Raw genomic sequence first — 20,577 nt, forward strand, 5'->3', positions numbered from 1 at the left:
TAAAACTAAAGGCCCAGAGGAATGAAACAATAGGGTGAAGTGACCCTAGCTTAGGAAATACAAGGCCAGGGGAATTTGAACCAAGATCTTCCTCCCTTCAAGTCCTCTGTGTGGAAGAATTCCTAACAAGGCCTCCTTTTGTCCCAGCTCCTTCTCCTTCCTCTGGCGTCCCCTAGGTGTGCGGATACAGATTTCCAGAACAAGGTGCATTCATTCCTGTCACACCACCTTCCTTCGGGGCGGCCACTTCCCCTCATTCCATGTTTATCAACACAAACAGCCTCTCCTCCTGGCACGTTTGTTTTGGGGGGAGCCTACCTTGTTCCCTGGGAACCCGGGGGAACAATGAGCTGTTGGAGCCCTCCAGGCCCCACCCCCATCCTGGGCAGCTTCCTCAGCTTCCCTCCTCACATTCACCCCCAGCGAGGTCTGTCTACAAATGCGTCAATCACTTGTTTACTTGCTTTTCCCGCCTGACCCTGGGAGTTTGTTGGCTATTTCTTCCCGCTGAGGTTTTCCTGAGGTGAGCTTTGATCTCCAGACGGGAAGGGCAACAGGAAGCTGATGAGAGATGCTAAGAGGTCAGCATGTGACTCACTCAAGGAAAGAAGGCGAAGAAGGAGAAGGAAAAAAATAAATACTTCTCTCAAAGAAAGCGGAGAGGCTGCTGCTGGGCATTGTGTATCCTGGGAGTGTCCGGATGGATCGCTTCCTTTTCTCTAGGTCAGAAGTGTAAGAGGAAGAAAAATCCCACAAGCCCAGGGGGAAGCCTCCCAGCCGTCTCTACACTTGGCTAGCAGCACAAGTCATCACATCATAAACCAATGTGTGGCCATCACACACACACACACACACACACACACACACACACAGAACTAAATGGAGATAGGCATCTAGATGCACATGTTCCAGTGGACAAGGCTGGCATGCAGTCAGCCAGGTTCAGAGCCTCGATGGACTGCAGGTACAGGGTGGTCTATGCCATGGCTTCTCTACTGACTATCCTAACAGAGAGCTGCTTAGCTTCTGAGGGTACCCTCCAGGCATAAGCCATAGTAACATGCAAAGGTGCCCCTGGGCAAAGGCACATAAACTCCAGCCCCAAGTGTAGCAGCCCAAGTTCTGACAAGCCAAAGAAGGGGTACTTGGAAAGATTTAAGTGGAGAATGTAATAAGGGCTGTTTATAGGATTCTGAAACATTTTCCCAGAATTGTGAGCTACTCAATGTCATCTTCCTTATCAGGTTTCTGACTTAAAAGAGCTTTGGCTATTCCTTGAAAGCTATTTTTTTGGTTGTGGGGCTTGAACTCAGGGAGTCCCTGAGCTCTTTTGCTCAAGGCTAGTGCACTACCACTTTGAGCCACAGCTCCTCTTCTGGTTTTCTGGTGATTCACAGGAGTTTAAGTCGCTCAGACTTTTCTTCCCAGATTGGCTTTGAACCACAATCCTCATATCTCAGCCTTCAAAATAGCTAGGATCACAGGCATGAGCCACCAGTACCTGGATGAAAGTTCTTTTTAATAACATTATCTATATTTCATAGAATGATTTAATTACTTCAAGATAAACTTTGAAGGGAAATTTTATATCCCTGACGATTTTAAAGTTCTGCCAAATTTGTCATGGTTGTTATTTGCTCTGTTTTGTATGCCAGTGCTACAGCTTGGCTTGAGCTCCATCCCTTAGCTTTTACACTTAAGGCTGGCACTCTACCACTTAAGCCACTCCTCCACATTCAGTATTTTTTTTTTTTGCCAGTCCAGGGGCTTGCACTCAGGGCCTAGATGCTGCTCCTGAGCTTTTGTGCTCAAGGCTGGGCTCCACCACTTGAGCCCAGCTCCACATCTGGACTTTGACTGGTTAATTGGAGTTTCGTGGGGTTTTCTGCCTGGGCTGACTTTGAACTGTGATCCAGAGATCTCTGCCTTGTGACTTGCTAGGATTACAGGCATGAGCTCCCAGCACCTGGCTATGTTGTTCTGTTTAAAAAAATAGATTTTTTTTCCCTGTGTTAGGACTGTTCCTTAAATATGTAACTTGGATATAAGCTCATGGAAATGAATGGGAAGCTTTAGCAAGTATAATGAGAAGTTTTGAGCCGATGAGGATGGCTGCCTTTGAACTTCGAAGTGGGTTTATCTGGTTGAGGCATCTGTGGGAAGAATACCTGATATTTTTCAGCATTATCTTTTGGTGGCCACATTAGCCAGAGAATGAATGGTCCTGGAGTATCTTGCCATGGGTGTAAAGGTTCAAGTACTGCAATGCTGGAGGCCCATGTGAGAATCACGAATCACTTATGGTTACCTAGACTTCATAGTATTGTTTCCCCTGAGAACCCCCAGGTAGGAGAGAAGGGAGGTCATGGCTGTCCAGAATCTGTGCCTAAACGACCAGCTGGTACCGTGTTATATCCTTTGCTATGGTAGAAAATGGAGCACCCAGACTGTGGGATGGGTTAGAAATCACAAATAAGATTTTCTGTGTATTTCTCTTCTGCATATTTAACATTGACCAAAGCTTGTGTGTTAAGCTCAGGAGGACTTGTTAAAGATATGCCCATTTTTTAAAAATAGCAGCAAACAATGGCTGGAGAGATTGACTTCAGTCAGATAATTCTTTTTTTTAAATGGTATTTCATTGTTCGGGTAATGTAGAGAGGGGTTACAGTTACATTCATCAGGTAGTGGGTACATTACAGATAATGCTTAAATGGCAGAATTGGGATTCACACTCAGGACTATTTGATTCCAGTGTTCTGTATTATTATTTTATTAATTTTAATTTACTTTTTTTTACTGCCAGAACTGGGGCTTGAACTCTAAGCTCTGGGATTGACTCTCTCTCTCTCTCTCTCTCTCTCTCTCTCTCTCTCTCTCTCTCTCTCTCTCTCTCTCTCTCTGTGTGTGTGTGTGTGTGTGTGTGTGTGTGTGTGTGTGTGTATGCATGCACCATCCTGGGGCTTGATCTCAAGGGTTGGACTTTGTCCCTAAGCTTTTGTGCTCAAGGCTAGATCTCTACTACTTGAACCACAGCTCTGCTTCCAGCTCTTTGGTGGTTAATTGGAGATAAAAGTCTCAGAGACTTTCCTGATCAGTCTGGCTTCAAACTGTGATCCTCTAGTCTGAGTCTCCTGAGTAGGTAGATTACAGACACGAGCCACTCACACTTAGCTATTATTTTATTTTTAATGTTTCTTAGCAATGAAATTCACACTTACTATAGATATCCTAGAAAGCATATAAATTTCCAAATACAACAGGGCTATCAAAACACTTGTCCTGTTCTTTCATAGGATAGCCCGGCAATATAACATACAAGTTAGGATAACAACAATCATTTACTGCATTCTCCCTCTTACTTGGAGTCACTTAGGTTGGTGAGCCTGGACTCTTTCCACTACCTGGCACCAGCCAATGGAAGGAGAGGCAGGGTTGTAGGCCAGTAGAGAGCTGCAGATTACAGGGGTCCACAGAGCCATGTTCAGCACCGTGGAGAGCTCCACAGCCGCCTGGAAGGAGCTTTTCAGCGTTCTGAAACGCTTCCTCAAACCTGTTAGATCTCACACATCTGGGATTTGGGGATTGAGGTACTCTCTTGGTTCCCAAAGGATTGATCATCACCACCATCAGTCCAAAGAGCTTTGAGGCTGTTGTGTTTTCTCACCCTGTCCTTCCCCTTGGCTTGGAATGTTCCAGTAAGGATGTTCTATGCATCTCAATGATTCCCCCTAATCATCAGCTGCTCTAAAGAGTTTTCTGACTTTCTTCTACCTTCCACCTCCCTTCCTCTGCAATATCCCTTGGATGTTCAAATGTGGCACACAGATTATAGTGATATGTAGTCTATGAGTGCCTTGAGTCCGGGACAGAGTCTCAATTACCTTTGGGCTTAATAAGGGCTCAGTAGAAAGTACTAAAAACTAAATAAGCAATTACATCTTCTCTAGAGAGTAGGGAACTGATGAAGCTGGTTTTCAACCTGGAGCAATTTTTTTCCTAACAGACCTTGATTGATGTCTACAAATAACTTTATTTGTCACCATCAATCAAGGATCAGATGCTCCTGGCACATCATAAGGACGGACTGTGGATGCTTATAAACAGCCTAGCATAGACGTAACAGTTCCTGCAGCAGAGCATCGTCTGGTGTTTGTGTGGAATCATGAAGGGGATTTAATAAATGTCTTCTTCAATCAGTTCAAGGACCATCAGACAGCAGTGTGCCCAGCTGGCACATTGTGTAGATGAGAAACAGAGCAAGTGCTCCGTCTGTGTCTGACTTCACACACTGGTACTCAGCTGCCATTACATCGTGACCACATCATCTTCAGAGTGGTGCAGGAAGACAATGACTTTCTCAATATGCAGCGTTCTGGGCTCACATAGAGAAAAAGGAGGACACTGCTCAGACCAGAGGAAATAAATTTAGAGTCGGGCACAGCCGGCTTCTCCTTTCCCAGTCTCTATATCAACTTTGTTTCTAGAAACATGGAGACTTTGCTCCATGGTTCATTTCCAAACAGTTCAATCTAGACATTAGCCTGTGGAAGAGTGAATTATTTTAAACCACTCTACATTAAAGCCAATTAAAGCTCTGGAGGGCCCAGCTTGCCATAGGAGAGTTTCTAATTGTCACACACCAAGGGATCCAGGAGAAATCTCCTTCAACTGCAAATAATAGCATTCAAAGGGAAGAACTCAGTCTCCAAGAAAAGCCTTGAACCAAATGTGTCCACCACGTCCCTCTTCTAAGGCCTCCAGTTTAGAATACCTCTGAAGCTAGAAGCTGGTGACTCATGCCTGTAATCCTAGCCACTCAGGAGGCTGAGATGTTAGGATCAAGGTTCATACCCACCCAGGGCAGGAAAGTCCATGGGAGTCTTATCCCCAGTTAAATGACTCAAAGCTGGACGTGGCACTGTGTGGCTCAAGTGACAGAGACTAGCCTTGAGCAACCAAGAGGCTCAAGGACAGTGCCCAGGCCTTGAGTTCAAGCCCCAGGACTGACAAAAATAAAATAAACAAATAGAATAACTCTAGATACCGAAAAGTGTTGACCTTACTGATGAGGATTTACTTGGTTCTATTCATGCGCCCAAATCTCTCCCATTCTGCTTTGTGGAGTTAGAACAGTCAAGGGATTCAGGCACAAAACTGAGTGAATCCACGAGGGATTAAAATGCCGATGAATCTACGCCTGTGCTCTCTTGACTAAAACGCCATCCATAAAACGTGGTGGATGGGGTTCAAGGGAACCAGATGACTGTGTTAATCATTTATTGTTGGTCGTAACTGTCAGGCGCATACATGATTAGCCAGGAATGGTATTTGTGGGTCCACCGAGGCTCTGAAATGACGCAGAGAAGAAGCCAGCTCCTGCAGAACAGGCTCAACTTTTTCTGCTGATCTTTCCTTCCAGGAAATGAGGGGAAAATAAGGACAGAAAAGGAAAATATGCAGCAAGCCTTCACAAGGAAATGCTGCTTCTCTATTCATTGTCTTTCTCCTACACACACACACACACACACACACACACACACACACACACACACACTCACCACTTGGGAGAAATTGTTTAGTAACTCAGAATTTTGAGTTCTAATAGATTGATGTTTGAAACCCAGTTCCACTCCTCTGGCCTTCAGATTTGTCATCTACACTTTGGAACGAACAATATCAACGTACTTAGCTTGTTGTGGGGGGTTGTAGAAGATGATGTAGGCAAAATTCACTGTTCATGAAGAGACTAAATAAATGTCCCCTATTACTACAGGTTCAGCCCCTGCTTAGGTAATTTTCTAAAGACCAGAGAGATGAGAATTATGGAGGGTGGAGGGTTAAATTGAAGAAGTTATTTCTATCCAGAACCCACTTGAAGTCTAATAATTTCTCAACCTCTTCCCAAGATGTACAGCAGTGGTTTTTTTGTGCTTAAACAATGCTTTGAATTGCTCAGTTCTATGTTTAAGTTTCAAGAGAATGGATTGGTCACTGAACATGTTGGAAGAAGGTACAAAGCTATTTGGACATTAGCAATAACCTGGGGCTTAGAATTCACACAATGTGGGAAAGTAATTATCTGCCATGGACCCAAAGAGGAAACAATGTTTCTACAGAGAACAAAGGAACCACAGCAAGCTTTTCATTAGAACAACTGGGGGAATTTACAGACTGCTAAGTCTCACTCCAAGATTTAAGAGCCAAAGAGGGACTTAAGCTCTTGTACTTTCACCATGTCATTATCATTGTTGTCATTGCCATCATCATCATCATCATCATCATCATCATCATCATCATCATCATCATCATCATCATCACTATTACTTTGTTTCCAGAGCCTTATTTCTCTCCCCACCTTTCTGAAGGCAGGTGTTATTACTGAAAGCTTGAACATCTCTCTACAGAAAAGAAAATACAACACTGTAAAAAATGGTTACCTTCCCCGTGACAGCCCAGGACAATGGCAGAGATGAACTTGAACCTTATGTTTATTCAAACGCCTCTGCATCTTGGCTGACTTCCTCTTCAGCATATACAAATCCTGTCAAGCCATTTCTGGAATTACGTATCACTTCACATTCTTGTTTTACCACTCCACTGCTGTGTGACAGCTTTGTGTAGTGTTGAATGACCCCGTATTTAATTCCTCGTAACTTGGAGAGTAATTTGCACATAGAAGGAAGCAGAATGGTGGATTTGGGGATCTGGGGTCACACATGTCCCGGCCCTGCTAGTTGCTTGCTGTGTGGGGCCAAGTTGTGTGCTCTCTGCCCAAGTGCTCTCCTGAAGGGTTGTTGAGAAACGAAGTTCCTCTGAGCTCCCAGTGGGATCGAGAGCCTCCCTGCAGAGGTCAGCTATTATTAGGAGCTCCGTTCGTGGTAAATGAGTCAATGATCCTCTAGGTGAAATAGAGATTTTTTTTTTTAAAAAAAGAATGAAGTCAGAGGTGGAAACAATCTCCTTTCCATAGGAAATAAGTTCAGGAAAAAGTTTCTCACACATTACAGGGAGGGAGGATGTGAGGGCGGAGTCACCCCATTTCCCCTCCATCTCCTCCTGGCAAGCAACAGACTCACAGTAATGGCTCCTGGGGTTGCAGAGCATGGGAATGACAGCCAGCCAGGCAGGTGACTACTGGGACAGAGCATAATTGGAGGCTGGTGTCGAGGAAGACCCCATTATCAAGCCTGGCAGAAGAACAAGCTTGGCCTTTGTTACAGCAGCAGCCCATGTTAACACATGAAAGATGGGTCTGTTTTGGTCTCCAAACCCTGGTGTTGAGGCAAGACTCTTGGTCAATGTTTGAAAATAAACGCAAGGGCTGGAGAAGTTTTGAAAGCCAGCAGCCAGTTTTGTCAGGAGGCAGGAAGTATGTTGTCCTGGGTGTATGTGCATGTATTTTAGCAAAGAAGCCCATTTCTTGCAAGGATTTTAAAAATATTATTTATATAATCTATAAATAAATAAACCTCTCACTGGCATCTTGAACTCAGGCCTGGGTACTGCCTCTTAGCATTTTTTTTTCCTGTCCCAGGCTTGAGCTCAGGGCCTGAGCACTGTCCTTGGGCTTTCTCAAGGCTAGAGCTCTACCACTTGAGCCTCAGCACCACTTCTGGCTTTGTCTATGTAGTATGAAGGAATCGAACCCAGGACTTCATGCATGCTAGGTAACCACTGTACCAAAGGCAAAACTCTCAGACTGCCGCTTAGTTTTTTCACTCACACCAATGTTCTACCGCTTGAGTCACAGCTCCATTTCCAGCTTTTTATAGTTAGAGATCAGAATTTTGCAAATTTTCCTATCCTGGCTGGCTTTGAACTATGATCCTTAGATCTCAGCCTCCTGTGCCCAGCTCTTGCAAAGATTTTAGAGAGCAAACGCTTGCCTTCTCCCAATTTTGTTTCTATGCAGAGTGGCCGGCGGATTCCTCTAAAGCTTGTGCTGCTTGTAATTTTTCTGTGTGTGCACTGTCAAGTTGCAAAGAGAGTCCTTTCCAAATACTGTCTGGTGGTTTTAGAGGGAGTTTGAGGTTGAGATTTACATACGGATCTTCTATGCTGTGCTGCTGTGGCTCTGAGCATCTTAGTGACCACAGGAGGTGGTTTCTCTGAGCAACAGAGCTAAGCAGAGCAGAATGGAGACATGATACCAGCCATGGGAAAACGGCCACATCTGGGATCTTGGAAGTGAAAGGGAGCTGGGGAAATGTGGAAGAAGTTGACAGGTTTCAGATAGCAGGACTATGGGGAGGGGCAAAGGGACAAAAAGGCAAAGCTCAAACAAATAGCAAAGGTTTGTAGGCAAAAGCCAGAGTAGAGAGCAAGTGGCAGGGCCAGGAAGCAATGTCTTCTAAGTGAATGCCGAGATAATGCTAGAGGATAAGGAACTGAATGGTTGCCAGTCTCTTAGTGTTTACAGAAACGCCAGGAAATTGCAGACCCCCTATTTCGCCCCCTCTGAGCCTCAGTTCTCCATATTTAAATCTGAAGAAGTCATAATACTCCCTGGCCTGAGTTAAAACCCTTCTTTTGCATCCATCCTCAGACCTCTTTGTTGCAACTGTTTACTCAGGAGCTTGAAATCCTGAGCACTGCAACTGTAGATCTTTTTAAACAATCCCACGGGTAGACAGCAGATACACAAAGCAGTATCTGCTGACTGGATGGTCTGGTCTCTTGAGTCCTTGGAGGTCACGGAAGTGACCTACCAAGCTAGAATAAGGAATGAGCTGGTCATCTTTCCAGAAGTGGTCCTGACAGTCTCTCCCCCCTCCCTTTCCTTGTTCTTAGCACTTTATTTTGTTCTCCATATGTTCTCCTTATCCTTCTGCTGTGGCAAATACCTGAGATGACTACCTTGAGGAAGAAAGATCTGTTTCGGCTCACACGTTGAAGTTTTGGCTCCTAGTCATTTGAGCTCCATTGCTTATAGCAAGGAAGAATCATCTTGGAAAAACACTTTACAGCAACCAGGAAGGGGAGACAGAGACAGGGAGGAGGAGGGAAGGAGGGAGGGAGGGGAAAAGGGAGGAACTGGGAACTAGATATAGTCTTCAAGGACATGCCTTGTTTTCTCCATAAGGCCCCAACTCCTAATCGTCCATTCATCTTTGAATTTATCAATGAGCTAACCCACTGATGACGCAATCCCCCCTGTGAACCAATCACTGCTCTGTGACCCAATCTTTAACAAACAAGCTTTGGTATCCAAAGCACAAAAACAGACTTCTCCTTCGCTTCCCTTTCCTCATCCAAGTTCAGGAACCTTGTTTAGGTCTTGCACAGGTCTCAGCTTGGGATCTCCCAGAAGATCCTGAGATAAAGGTTAAATTTGACAGATTTCTTTGGGGGAAAGATCCCAGGAAACAGACAAAACAGGGAACTGAAGGCCTTGGGTGTGTTAATGAGAGGCTGATGCTGAGGACAATAAGGCTGGTCCTGCAGAGGTCCCCTGGGAGATCATGGCACACACCTCAGAGTGATTTTCCAGGAAGAACAAGTAAGGGAGCCAGGGGGATTGATCCACCAAGTGTCATCCAAAATGGGACAGTCTGTCTCACTGTGTGTGGGGGGGGCAGGGAATGATCTCCTAACACTGCCTCACACACATGTGGAAGCTGTTCGTGCATCTGTGTGCACAGTTGCAGAGACTCCGGGGGTGAGTGATGCCAGTATTTGATGTGAATGTTGTGAGCTTACTGATCTTTGCAAGGGGACACTCCAGAAATTGGCTGCCCATCCCACACTTCTTGTTCCACTTTCTGCCAGAGTCCTTAAGTCAGGCAGGAGCTTCCACACCACCGCGAATGCCAAGACTTTTCGGCAAGGGCTGTTGACTCTGGCAGGGGCTCAAAGTAGCTGCCACACAGCCCTCCCTCCACCACTTACGTTCTTGGACTGAGTCTGATGAGACAGAACAATTGCATAACAACTTAGTCCAAGCAACATTATTACTTGCAGACAGAGGGCCAGAATCAATACATGCCAGGCTCTCCGGTGGGCCATTCCCCAAGATCATAAAAGGCAGAGCAGGGTGCGTGGAGGCCTGTGTGGGTGCCCAGCTTCTGAGGAACCCCCAGAACACACCACACTCGGTGGGTTCCATGCCCGGGGCATCCTTGAAATACAGAGCTCAAGAATTTTATTGTAGCCAGGTGAAGAAAAGAATCCATGTTGTGCTGGGCATTCCTTCCTTCTCTCAGATGTTATATTCCTGGTATCTTCTTTCAGAATGTTCGTTGTCCTCTCCTCTTCTCCTTCCTTTTTTTTTCTTTTTGCCAGCCCTTGGGCTTGAACCCAGGGCTTGGACACTGTCCCTGAGCTTCTTTTGCTCAAGGCTAGTGCTATACCTGAGTCAGCGCCACTTCCGGCTTTCTCTGTTGTTGTGGTACCAAGGAATCCAACCATGCTAGGCAAGCAAGCCCTGTACCACGAAGCCACACCCCAGCCCTCCCCCTCTTTCTGTGTGGTTTGAATTCAGGGTATTGCACTTGCCAGGCCAGCGTTTCACCACCTGAGCCACATTTCCAGCCTTGTTTGTTTTAGGCGAGTTTTTAGAGAGGCTTTTTGTCCAAGTCGTCCTCAGAGCAAAACCCCTCAACCTGAATCTTCTGCGTAGCTGGGATTATATAGTCTGTGCCACTACACCTGGCTTGTTGGCTGACAGAGGTCTTGCCTTTTCCCAGGCTGCCTCAAACCAGCAGCCTCAAAACATTGCTTGGGCTGCGTTGTTCAGAGATGTTTCCATTCTCTCCTCCCAGTTTGCCCACTTGGATCAGCGCAGCACGTTCTTCTGTTGAAAGGGTTTGGTGATCATTTCAGCCAACCAGAGCTCTATTTGAGTCCCTTCCACAGCCTTCCGACAAAAGTGTTAGCGGTTTTTGCTTGAATATTCCCAGAATATTCTGGAAACTCATGGCACCTTCTGTTGCTGGAATCATTCAATTGCTCTGGTTTTAGATTCCCAATTTATACCCCTCATAATTTCCAGCTCAGTTTAGACCCCCCACAAAATGGCTCCCCTCCCCAGCATGTGGCATGTCTAGAACTAACAGGCATGTTGTCACCATGACTCTCATCTGGCTTGTCATCCACTGTCTCTACCCTTCTAATTGTGACGGGGTCTTTAGACCAGCAGTTCTCAACTTGGGGCAAAATTGCCTGGCCTGAGCACTGATGCCATCTACAGACACAGCCAGTTGGCCTTGCTTGGGTGCCTCTGCAGGGAGCAGTGGCTGGATCCACTGCTAAGACTCCTACAAGGAACAGGGCAGAACCCACAACAAACTGGCCAAAGTGCCAAGGCTGAGAAACCCTCACATATCATTAGGCCACTGCCCTGATCTTCTGTGTCTTGTCCTACAATGCCTGGTGCCCAGAATTTGATACGAGGAACCTACAAAGGACAAAAAAAAAAGGAGTACAAGGACACAATGGAAAAACAATCCTTTCTTACCTAGACCAGTGGGATTCATCAAATACTCCTCCTTCTACTCAGGCTACGGTCATCCAAGGTCCAGATGAACTAACTTCAACCTTCACTCATGTGGTAGATAAGAGCTGTCTGTTAAGATTCTTATCTCTAATTAACCACACACAAAAAAAGTTGGAAGTGGAGCTGTGGCTTAACTTGTACAGTGCTTGTCTTGAGCAAAAGAGCTCAGGGACAGTGCCTAGGTCCTGAGTTCAAGACTCAGGACTGACACATGTGCGTGTGCACACATATTCCCCTCCCCACACAATAAATAAATAAAAATAAATTCTTTATATTTCCTCCAACCAAAGGTGGAAGAGATATAGCCTTATATTTCTTCAACTAGTGGAATAGAGTGAAAATGACTGTCTATGGGTTTCATGCCCAGACCTCAAACGACCCTGCAGTGTCACTTGTTTGGCTGCAGTGTTCTCAGCTTTGACCCTCTCCACATTTGGGACCAGTTAATTCTTTGTTGTTGGGCCCCGCCTGTGCATTGTAGCATACTTGTATTAGCTGTCCTAGCTTCTACAACCAGACTCCTGCTATTAAACTTACCACGCCTTAGCCCCTCTCAAGGAAACAAAGTTTATTAAATTCACATCAAGTACATTTTTGGGAGCACCTTTCTCATCTACTGGTTTCACAAGCCCATCTAAAGAGGAAATTAAACTTGTTTGGTAGGAGTTGTTCCTCATGATCATTGCTCTTTTTTCCCCCCATTCCTTCAACCTCTTCCAAGAAGATTTAAGCAGGCTTATGAGGTATCAAGACGAAATGAATTCTGAATAATACAACAGGGAAAATAAGCTTACCCAAGCAAGGAAGGATTGGAATGCCAGTCACATCTGCTTACATATTATTTGTCCCTGCAGCTTCCCCTTTGCCCATCTGTACCTGCACTAGGACACGTCTTTTAGCGTTGCCCCGAACTGCAGGCCTCTCTCCATTCTGACAAGCCCAGTTCTTCACACTCCAGTCCTAGACCATGGTAAGACATCCCGCGAACCCTCCTTTGCTAGATTCCTTCACCCTTCCTCACCTGCATAACCAACTCCTTGACAAACCTTTCTTGTTTAACCCTCTGACAGTGCTACACTTTGAGCCAGGGGCATTTCCTGTGGTTCTCACTGAAGGACTGTGTGGTAGAGAAACCTCATCCTTTTGTGGCTTGCAAATCCTTTCTCATTAAAATTTTCTCTTATTTACACTCTCCAGTGAATTTCCACAGTCCTGGCTTCTACTTCTCACTGTCCAGCTGCTTGTGTTTGGATGGTCAACAGGCACCTCAAACACAAGTCACATCCCAAATAGAACTTCTGATGTTCCCTCCATGATCCTCTTTTCCTGGTGACCTTCCTGAAAGGCAGTGGGGCCCCAGCACCCTCCACCTGTTTGCTGAGAATATCAGTGAATTTATGCCTGAGGCTGTTAAGTGATATTTATCAGAGCCATTGTTTTGGACTGAGCTTCTACAGTAGCTAGACTAGACCAACTAAAATGGAGTCACTCTTGCTGAAAGTTCTGCACCACTAAACCCATGCATCAGTTATTTATCCAACCTTGCAGGAACCTAGGAGAGAATCACCAAGCCCCCAGAGGCAAACTAGAAGCTGGTATGGTAAAAGGGTTTCTTCTGTTTTTACCTTTATGAGGAAAATCACTTTGATATGACCATTCACTGTCTAGTCTCATTCCTGTCTTCTGAATCCTTTTATGAAGTCAACCACTTCTTCAGTCCACTGGAACACTTGTTCTTATTGGGGTGCAACTTAAAATGCACACATCCTCGATGGTGTTTCCAGATTCAGCTTCCTCTCTTCTCATTCTCCACAACATTGCGGCTCAAAACTTCATAATTCCACCAACTTTTACCACTTCTATATTAGGCCAAACTCCTAGTTCCCCCCCCCCTCTCGCTCTCCTTCCCTCTCCCTTCTCTCGGTTGTGGGGCTTGCACTCTGGCCAGGGCATTATCCCTGAGCTCTTCAGCTCAAGGTTACCACCCTACCCCTGGAGCCACAGGGCCACTTCTGGTTTTCTAGTAGCTAATTGAAGGTAAGAGTCTCTCATTGACTTTAGTGCCTGGGATGGCTTTGAAGCGCGATCCTCAGATCTCAGCCTCCCGAGTATCTAGGATTACAGGTGTGAGCTACAGTCTCTACATGTTTGTTCCAGAATGGTTTTCCATCCACATCTGCACTCTTCCAGGGCCTTGTTGATCCCAGTTAATGTCCTTCCGGGCTCAAACCCTTCAGTGATGTCAGTGGCTCACGCCTGTGATCCTAACTACTTAGGTGACTGAGATCTCAGGGTCTCAATTCAAAGCCAGTCCATGAGGCTCTTTCTCTAAGCACTGGTATGGGGGGACTTGAACTCAGGGCCTGAGCACTAGACGAGAGCTTTTTCTATCACTTGAGCCACAGCTCCACTTCTGATTTTTTTTTTTTTAAATCCATGAAACTCAAAGGCAGGCTATGCGCCTTCATTGTTGCCACACTGGAAGGCTAGACTGACATAATTCGGGTAAGCCGGAAAGTCTGAAAACATTAGGGTGCCATTTACAGCGCGCACTTCTTGCATGCCATTGCATTCCATGCCCCTGTATTTACTACACTCGGAAGAAAACCACATGTCAAGGGCTCCGCTTTCCTATGAGGAATGACCTAACTTAGGCCCGACAGTGTTGTTCTGTATTTCTTCGTTCATTCATAGGGTTGGGTTCCAGGGCCTGAGCGGTTCCCTCAAGGCTGGCGCTCTTCCTCTGGCTGGAGATGAGGAGTTCCAAGTCCCGGATCCACCTCCCTGCTCGGTGCTCCGGGATGCTGGACGCCGAGGCGGGCGCCGGGGCGGATCCGGAGCGTCACAAACCCGCGGGCGTCTAGCTTCCCACCGAACGCCAGTGCGCAGGCGCATCAGCAAGCGGCCGCGCAGGCGCAGAGCGTTGCGGCCACGTCGCGGGAGCGCGGAGAAGGGTCTGGCGCGCGCGGGCCAACGGGTGCGAGCGCGCGCCCCGACCGTCGGGGCGGGGAAGAGGCCGAGGCGCGTGTCATGGAACAGCGATTAGCTGAGTTTCGGGCGGCCCGCAAACGGGCGGAGCAGGCGGCCCAACCCGACACTGCAAACCAGAGAACAACAGCCTCCGGAGAGAAGGCGGAAGCAGCCGCGTCCACAGAGGCAGCGCCAGGCTGGCTAACGCGGTTCCTGGGGTGGAATCCGAGGCCCGCGGACACCCAGGCCTCGCCCAGCCCGGCTCAGGTGAGGAGAGAGGACCTCAGCCACCGCGGCGCCTCTGGGACTCCGCCACAGACTTCGTAGGAACTCAGCTTGGAGGCCCCACCGGCCCGCCGGAGCCTCGCGTAGGCCCCACCCACCGCACGACAAGGCCACGCCCACCCGAGTGAGGCCCCGCCCTCCCTCAGCCGAGAGGGCGGGGCGGGGCCGCTCTGGGGGCGGGGCCTGGAGTCCCCTGGGACTTGTCAGTGTCAGTATGGACTCCGGGCTCTCTTCTCTACTGTGGGCTTTGTAGCTCCAGATTCCGAGCAGAAAGCTCTGGGAGTCTCAGTGGTGGCTGAGGCAGCCGGTGCTGTACAAGGGGGACTGGAGCACACAAGCTGTCACCTTGCTTGGACATCACCTCTGCAAGACCGAGGTCTTTTTGTTGTTGTTTTGGTTCTGGTTTTTCATGGGTCTTGAACTCAGGGCCTGGGCACTGTCCCTGAGCTTCATGTGTTCTGCCACTCCAGTCACAGCACCAATTCTGGCCTTCTCTATGTGGTATTGAGGAATCAAACCCAGAGCATCATGCACGCTAGGCAAGCACTCTGCCACTAAGCCACATTCCCGGCCCTAGACCAAGTTGTGTTTCAGACCCACGTTATGAGTGACCACTTGCCTCCATATGCTGGGTTTGAACTGTGATCCTCAGATCCCAGCCACTGTGGGAACTTTTTTTTTTTTTAATTAGGAAGAACTTATTGTAACTCTGTTTGACTCATTATTTTTTCTCCACCATAGGCAGAGGGTTCTCCCTCACTGGCCGAAAGAGGTAAAGAGGAGCAGCAGAGTTCAACAACCCATAACCTTGTGTGTGCACTCAGTCTTTATTATCTCTGAGTAACTATTGTGGATTTGTGGATTTGGAATTTACTGAGCACAATTGCTCAGGATTTTAGAATCCATTTCCTTTTCTTTTCTTTTTTTGCCTTGGCCTTTAAAAAAAAAACAATATCTAAGCCACACAATGGCTTTTAACTGTATGTCTCATTTCCAAAGGAATATGAGATCATTGAGTTTGTCACAGCCAAAGCTGGACTGGGAGAAAGCTTTCATTATTAAAAGCCCCAAAGCCAATGGCATGACGCACAGATGGGAGTTAAGTGCTGAGTTCAGGATAGTTATTAATTTCTCTGCCTTCCTACTTGGCCTTAGACTGATTTCATCGACGCTTATCCTCCCTAGGTTTACACCCAGTGTAAGCAATTCTAATTACATTTCCAGCCTTTTCTATCCTATCCCTTGGCTAGAGATTTCGACAGCACCCAGTTGGCTGCTGGAGATTTCTTTAACCTTCCATTTGTAATTGCTACTGTTCAATAGTCATCAACTGGAGAAGTTTCCATATGCTTCATCTCCTTTCTCCCAAGTTTTGCTTAGAGGAAAAAAAATCTCCCACAATTCTGTGATAAGGTTCTACCACATTAAGGCAAAAATACTTGTGCCTTTTTGTAATCTGGTGGAAGGAAGGGTCTGCCTCCCTGTGCTCCAGATATGTTCAGTATGTCCATTTAGATATTCCAGTCTCATGGGAAAGATAATAATTACAATTCTAGTGCTAAAGAAAAAGCAGGTTCTAACAAAACAATTTATAAAGCTCCCTAAATCAACCAACTAGTACTTCTTATGGAGACTAATATTTGTGGCCCTTTTGTAAATATTCATCAAAGAATATTGGGGGTAACTGAGAAACCCGACTAAAGTTTTGCAGTGTTTGTCTGTGGAGACACTGAAGACCAGACGATCTGTGGACTCTGTGGTGCATGTGAACAGTAGAGGACCACGTGTGTTCTGAATTAAAAAGAAGCACTTAGGGCTGAACGGTAGTAGGGTGCTAAAAGGAAAGAGCCAGTTGGTCTCTGGGAGGCAGAGGTCACCCTTCTTAGTGGTGGAGCAGCATAGGACATTTTTAGCCTGTTGTGTCCACTCTTCCCCCGCCCCCTGCCACAACTCGTGACTTCTTTAGAGTGGATGACAAAATCCACCTAGAGGATCTTATCCTCAGTTAAACACTATGTAAGCTGGGGGCATGGTGGTACATACTTGTAATCCCAGCCCTCATGCAGGAAGGTGAGTTCCAGCCTGTGCTGCACATAGTGAACTCCAGGCCAGGTTACAGCACGTGGGGAGGCTGTCCCCAAACAGAGCCACACTTCCCAGGGAGGGCAGGGCCTGGCCTGTGAAACTGGTGAGACTGGAAACATAGACCCGGGCTGCAGCTCTTACTGTGGGTGGTGTCCCCAAACGTCCAGAAAGCCCTGACCTGGAGCGGACGCTTCCTAAAGCCACTGTACCACCTGGGCCTCCCATTATCCTCCAGCCCGGGAGACTGAGAACCGTGCATCCCTTGACTGGGTCCAGGGGCCTTGTGTGGAAGGTTTGGGGGCAGAGGCAGTGGCCCATTGAGCAGATCCACTGGCCAGTGGGTTAGTTTGGAGAGAGGAGCGAGAGGACATGGAGTCCAGTTAGCCCCGCCTCAGGATGAGTGACAAGGACCAGGAGCATGGTTCTGGGGTGGAGTGGTGACAGCCTTAATGTCCAGGGCGGTGATGCTGACATTGGTGAAAGGGATTCGTGTTTCTTGTGTGGGGCACAGACTCAGAACCAAGTCACTCGTCATATTTTAGCCCATCTGATTGGATGGTCTAATGGCCTGTGGACTGTGACTGGCTGGCTATTGCAGCAGCAATTACAGGGAAGGGTCTGTTGGGGGCGCACATGGGCTTCTGCAAGCCACAGACTCATCTGAAGCAATGGCTCCAGTGACTGGAGCCCAGGCGGGCGCTGCAGGGATTTTAACTGGGTAACTCCTCGCTAAGTGCTGATGAGTTTTGCTTGGGCTGGAGCAGGGTACGTGAGCTCTGTCGCTGCGATGAAAAAGGAGGACAAGAAAATGGAAACCAATGAGCGCAATGAGGACTGCCTGTTTAGATTAGTTTTGATCCTCTTGGCTCCATTGCCCTTTAATTCTCACTTCTGTTTGCTTGTGTATCCCAGGGAACCGCCCAGCCTGCTCCTGCTCACAGCCCACCAAGGCCCCCCAGGAGCGCAGCCATTCCTCTGCCCAGCGGAGGCCGCAGCCAGCAAGCCTTCCTCATCAACATCACCTTCTTGAAGGTTCTCCTCTGGTTGGTCCTGCTGGGGCTGTTTGTGGAACTGGAATTCGGCCTGGTTTATTTCGTCCTGTCCCTGTTCTACTGGATGTACGTGGGGACGAGAGGCCCCGAGGAGAAGCAGGAAGGGGAGAAGAGTGCTTACTCCGTGTTTAACCCAGGCTGTGAGGCCATCCAGGGCACGCTCACTGCAGAGCAGTTGGAACGAGAGCTACAGCTTAGGCCCCCAGAGGGGAGGTAGGATGCCCTCGCCGGGCCCTCTACACCCCCTGGCCAGCCCGCCTGAGCCCTTGAACATAGACTCCACCTTGGGCACGCAGGACCAAGTGGACTTCAGACACACAACCCTCTTCTAGTCTTGTCTTTCTCTTTGGATCTTCCCTGTAGGGTAGATGCCATTTATAAATGTTCTATACCACAGCAAGGAGGCCCGTGTGTGTGTCATCATTTGAGAGGTGATGTGGGGCCCGGAGGCCCCAGTTGCTGGGGGATGAGGAGGCCAGCAGGGTTGTAGTCTCTGCCAGGGCTCTCGTCAAGTCGTAATAATGATGCCAGGTTGTTTGTTTACTGAAAAGTTTCATTTAGTTGTAGATGCTGGATTTTTTTGTTTTGTTTTTTCCTTTTCCTGCTTTTTTTCAGCCCTGAATGCTATTGAAATGTCTTTTAAAAGTCTCATTTTCGGTCCGGGAGTTTGGCCTAGTGGTAGAGTGCTTGCCTAGCATGCACGAAGACCTAGGTTCAATTCCTTGGTCCCACATACATAGAAAAAAGCTGGAAGTGGTGCTGAGACTCAAGTGGTAGAGCTCTAGCCTTGAGGAAGTACAAGGACAGTGCTCAGGCCCTGAGCTCAAGCCCAGGACTGGCAAAAAAAAAAAGTCTCATTTTCAGAGTCATCATTCATTGCTCTTTACTACCTTCCCTCCTTCTCTGATTCTCTCCACCTGGTAAAGGATGAGGAGACGAAGTCTGAAAGAACAGGACAAAGCCAAAGCTGTGTGTGTGAGAAGCGTCCATTGGCTAATGAACAATTCTGCGAGAGAAGTATGCCCTCGCTGCTCTTGAACACTGTTTTAAAATTTTTGTTTCCTTTTTAATTTCTTGATTATCCTTCTATGGTTTCACAAAGAGGTTTCAATTTTTACTTTTTTATTTTTTGCTAGTCTTGGGGCTTGAATTCAGACCTGGGCATTGTCCTCGAGCTTTCTCAGGTCTATAGCCCTTTACCACTTGAGCCACGGCACCACCTCTAGCTTTTCCTGTATGTGCGGTAACTAGGAATTAAACCTAGGGCTTCGTGCTTGCCTAGCATGCCACTAGGCCACACTCCTGGCCCCGAGGTTTCCATTTTAACCTGTTCATGAATGTGTACAGTGCATCTTGATCAGAGTCTTTCCCTTCTTCCATCATCTCTCCCCCCCCAATTCCTCCTTCCCAACTCTCCCTTCCTCATCCAAGTCTTCAAATGAGAGTGTGGGAGAAGAGGGGGAGGGCTGGAACACTTCCAGATTGCTGCCTTTCTTGCCTCCTGCCTTCCAGGGCCTGCATCAAGCCAGCCTCCACTCACCCTGGCTGCGGTGAGCAGTACTGCAACCGGGTACAGGCCAGGCCAGCTTCCATGTTGCTCTCTCCCCTGGCAACCCAGTCAGCCACACAACAGCACATCTTTCATCTTTCACACTGCCTAGCAGAAGGACTGAGGTTTCGAAGCGGTGATATGGTCCCAATAAGTTATGGTCTTTTGTTTGTTTTGTTTTTAAGGCTGATTTATTCAGTAAGTTTTTACTTTCAGAGTTGAGCTATTACTCTTCATATTAATATTGATGGACCATTGTGAAGTCGTAAAGGTCTGCAGTTGTCTTTTTCTCGACTGGCGTACTTCCTCAGCTTTGCTTACACTCAGCTCTTATCTGTTGAATGCCAACTCTTCATGGGGCACCTGGGAGATGAGGATGGAAGAGAGCCGACATATCACCATGGTCCCAGCAGGGGGTGGGAGGGAGGTGAGTTTAGCGGGAGGAAAGTACAGAGGGGGATGCTACTAGCCCAGCCCTGGGTCCCCTGACCGTCAGCGTTCTCCCAGCCGTTTGCTCACTGGGAATCCCAGTGTCCCTCCTGTCACCGATGAGTGGAAGGCCCTTCCTAGCTCACAGATGAGTGTTTTCTCCTGTTTCATCTGTTTGAACTTGCCATTGAGACAGGATGCGTGCCGGGGCCAACCGGCAGCAAACCAGGGTTCGCAGATTGGGGTTCCTGAAATAGGGGACAAGGACTAGGAAGAAAAAGAAGAGAGACAGACACACCGGGTCCGGGATGTCCGCAGTCCAGGCAAAGACTGCCGAGACTGCCGCGTTTATTTTCCACTCCCCCCTCTTCCCTCCTCCTCTCCCAGGGAACCTCCAGGTGTTACATTCATATGGTAATTCTCAGGTCATTTACATAGAATAGGGCCAGAAAGCAATAAGACAATATAGCCATCATCTGATGCAAGTCAAGGTACAGTTTGATTCCACTCTGGCTCCCAACATGTCCCCCGTTTTTTATTTTAAAAGAAACACAAGTGCAATTTTTACTCTTTTCTATACCCCTAATTTATCCTGTCACATTTTCCAAAAATGACTTTGGTCCCTTGGTCCAACGGGGATTTGATGGGCGGAGATTCAACTTCCGTGACTTCTTCAAGCTGACTCAGGGGCGCCGTCTCCACGCTTGACC

At 47.5% G+C, this 20,577-nt stretch overlaps 1 protein-coding gene across 1 annotated transcript; it reads left to right on the plus strand.

The window, feature by feature from the left end:
* The first annotated feature begins 14,428 nt into the window (after positions 1-14,428).
* Saysd1 (SAYSVFN motif domain containing 1) lies at positions 14,429-18,289 on the plus strand. Its single transcript, XM_090355741.1, has 2 exons — positions 14,429-14,734; positions 17,750-18,289. Exons 1-2 carry the CDS (start codon positions 14,528-14,530, stop codon positions 18,104-18,106), a joined length of 564 nt encoding a protein of 187 aa, XP_090211867.1. The 5' UTR covers positions 14,429-14,527; the 3' UTR covers positions 18,107-18,289.
* The last annotated feature ends 2,288 nt before the right edge of the window (positions 18,290-20,577 follow it).

This window comes from Megascapheus bottae, chromosome 22 (assembly GCF_031878675.1).
Source record: "Megascapheus bottae isolate mThoBot1 chromosome 22, mThoBot2.hap1, whole genome shotgun sequence".
Lineage (NCBI taxonomy): Eukaryota > Metazoa > Chordata > Mammalia > Rodentia > Geomyidae > Megascapheus > Megascapheus bottae.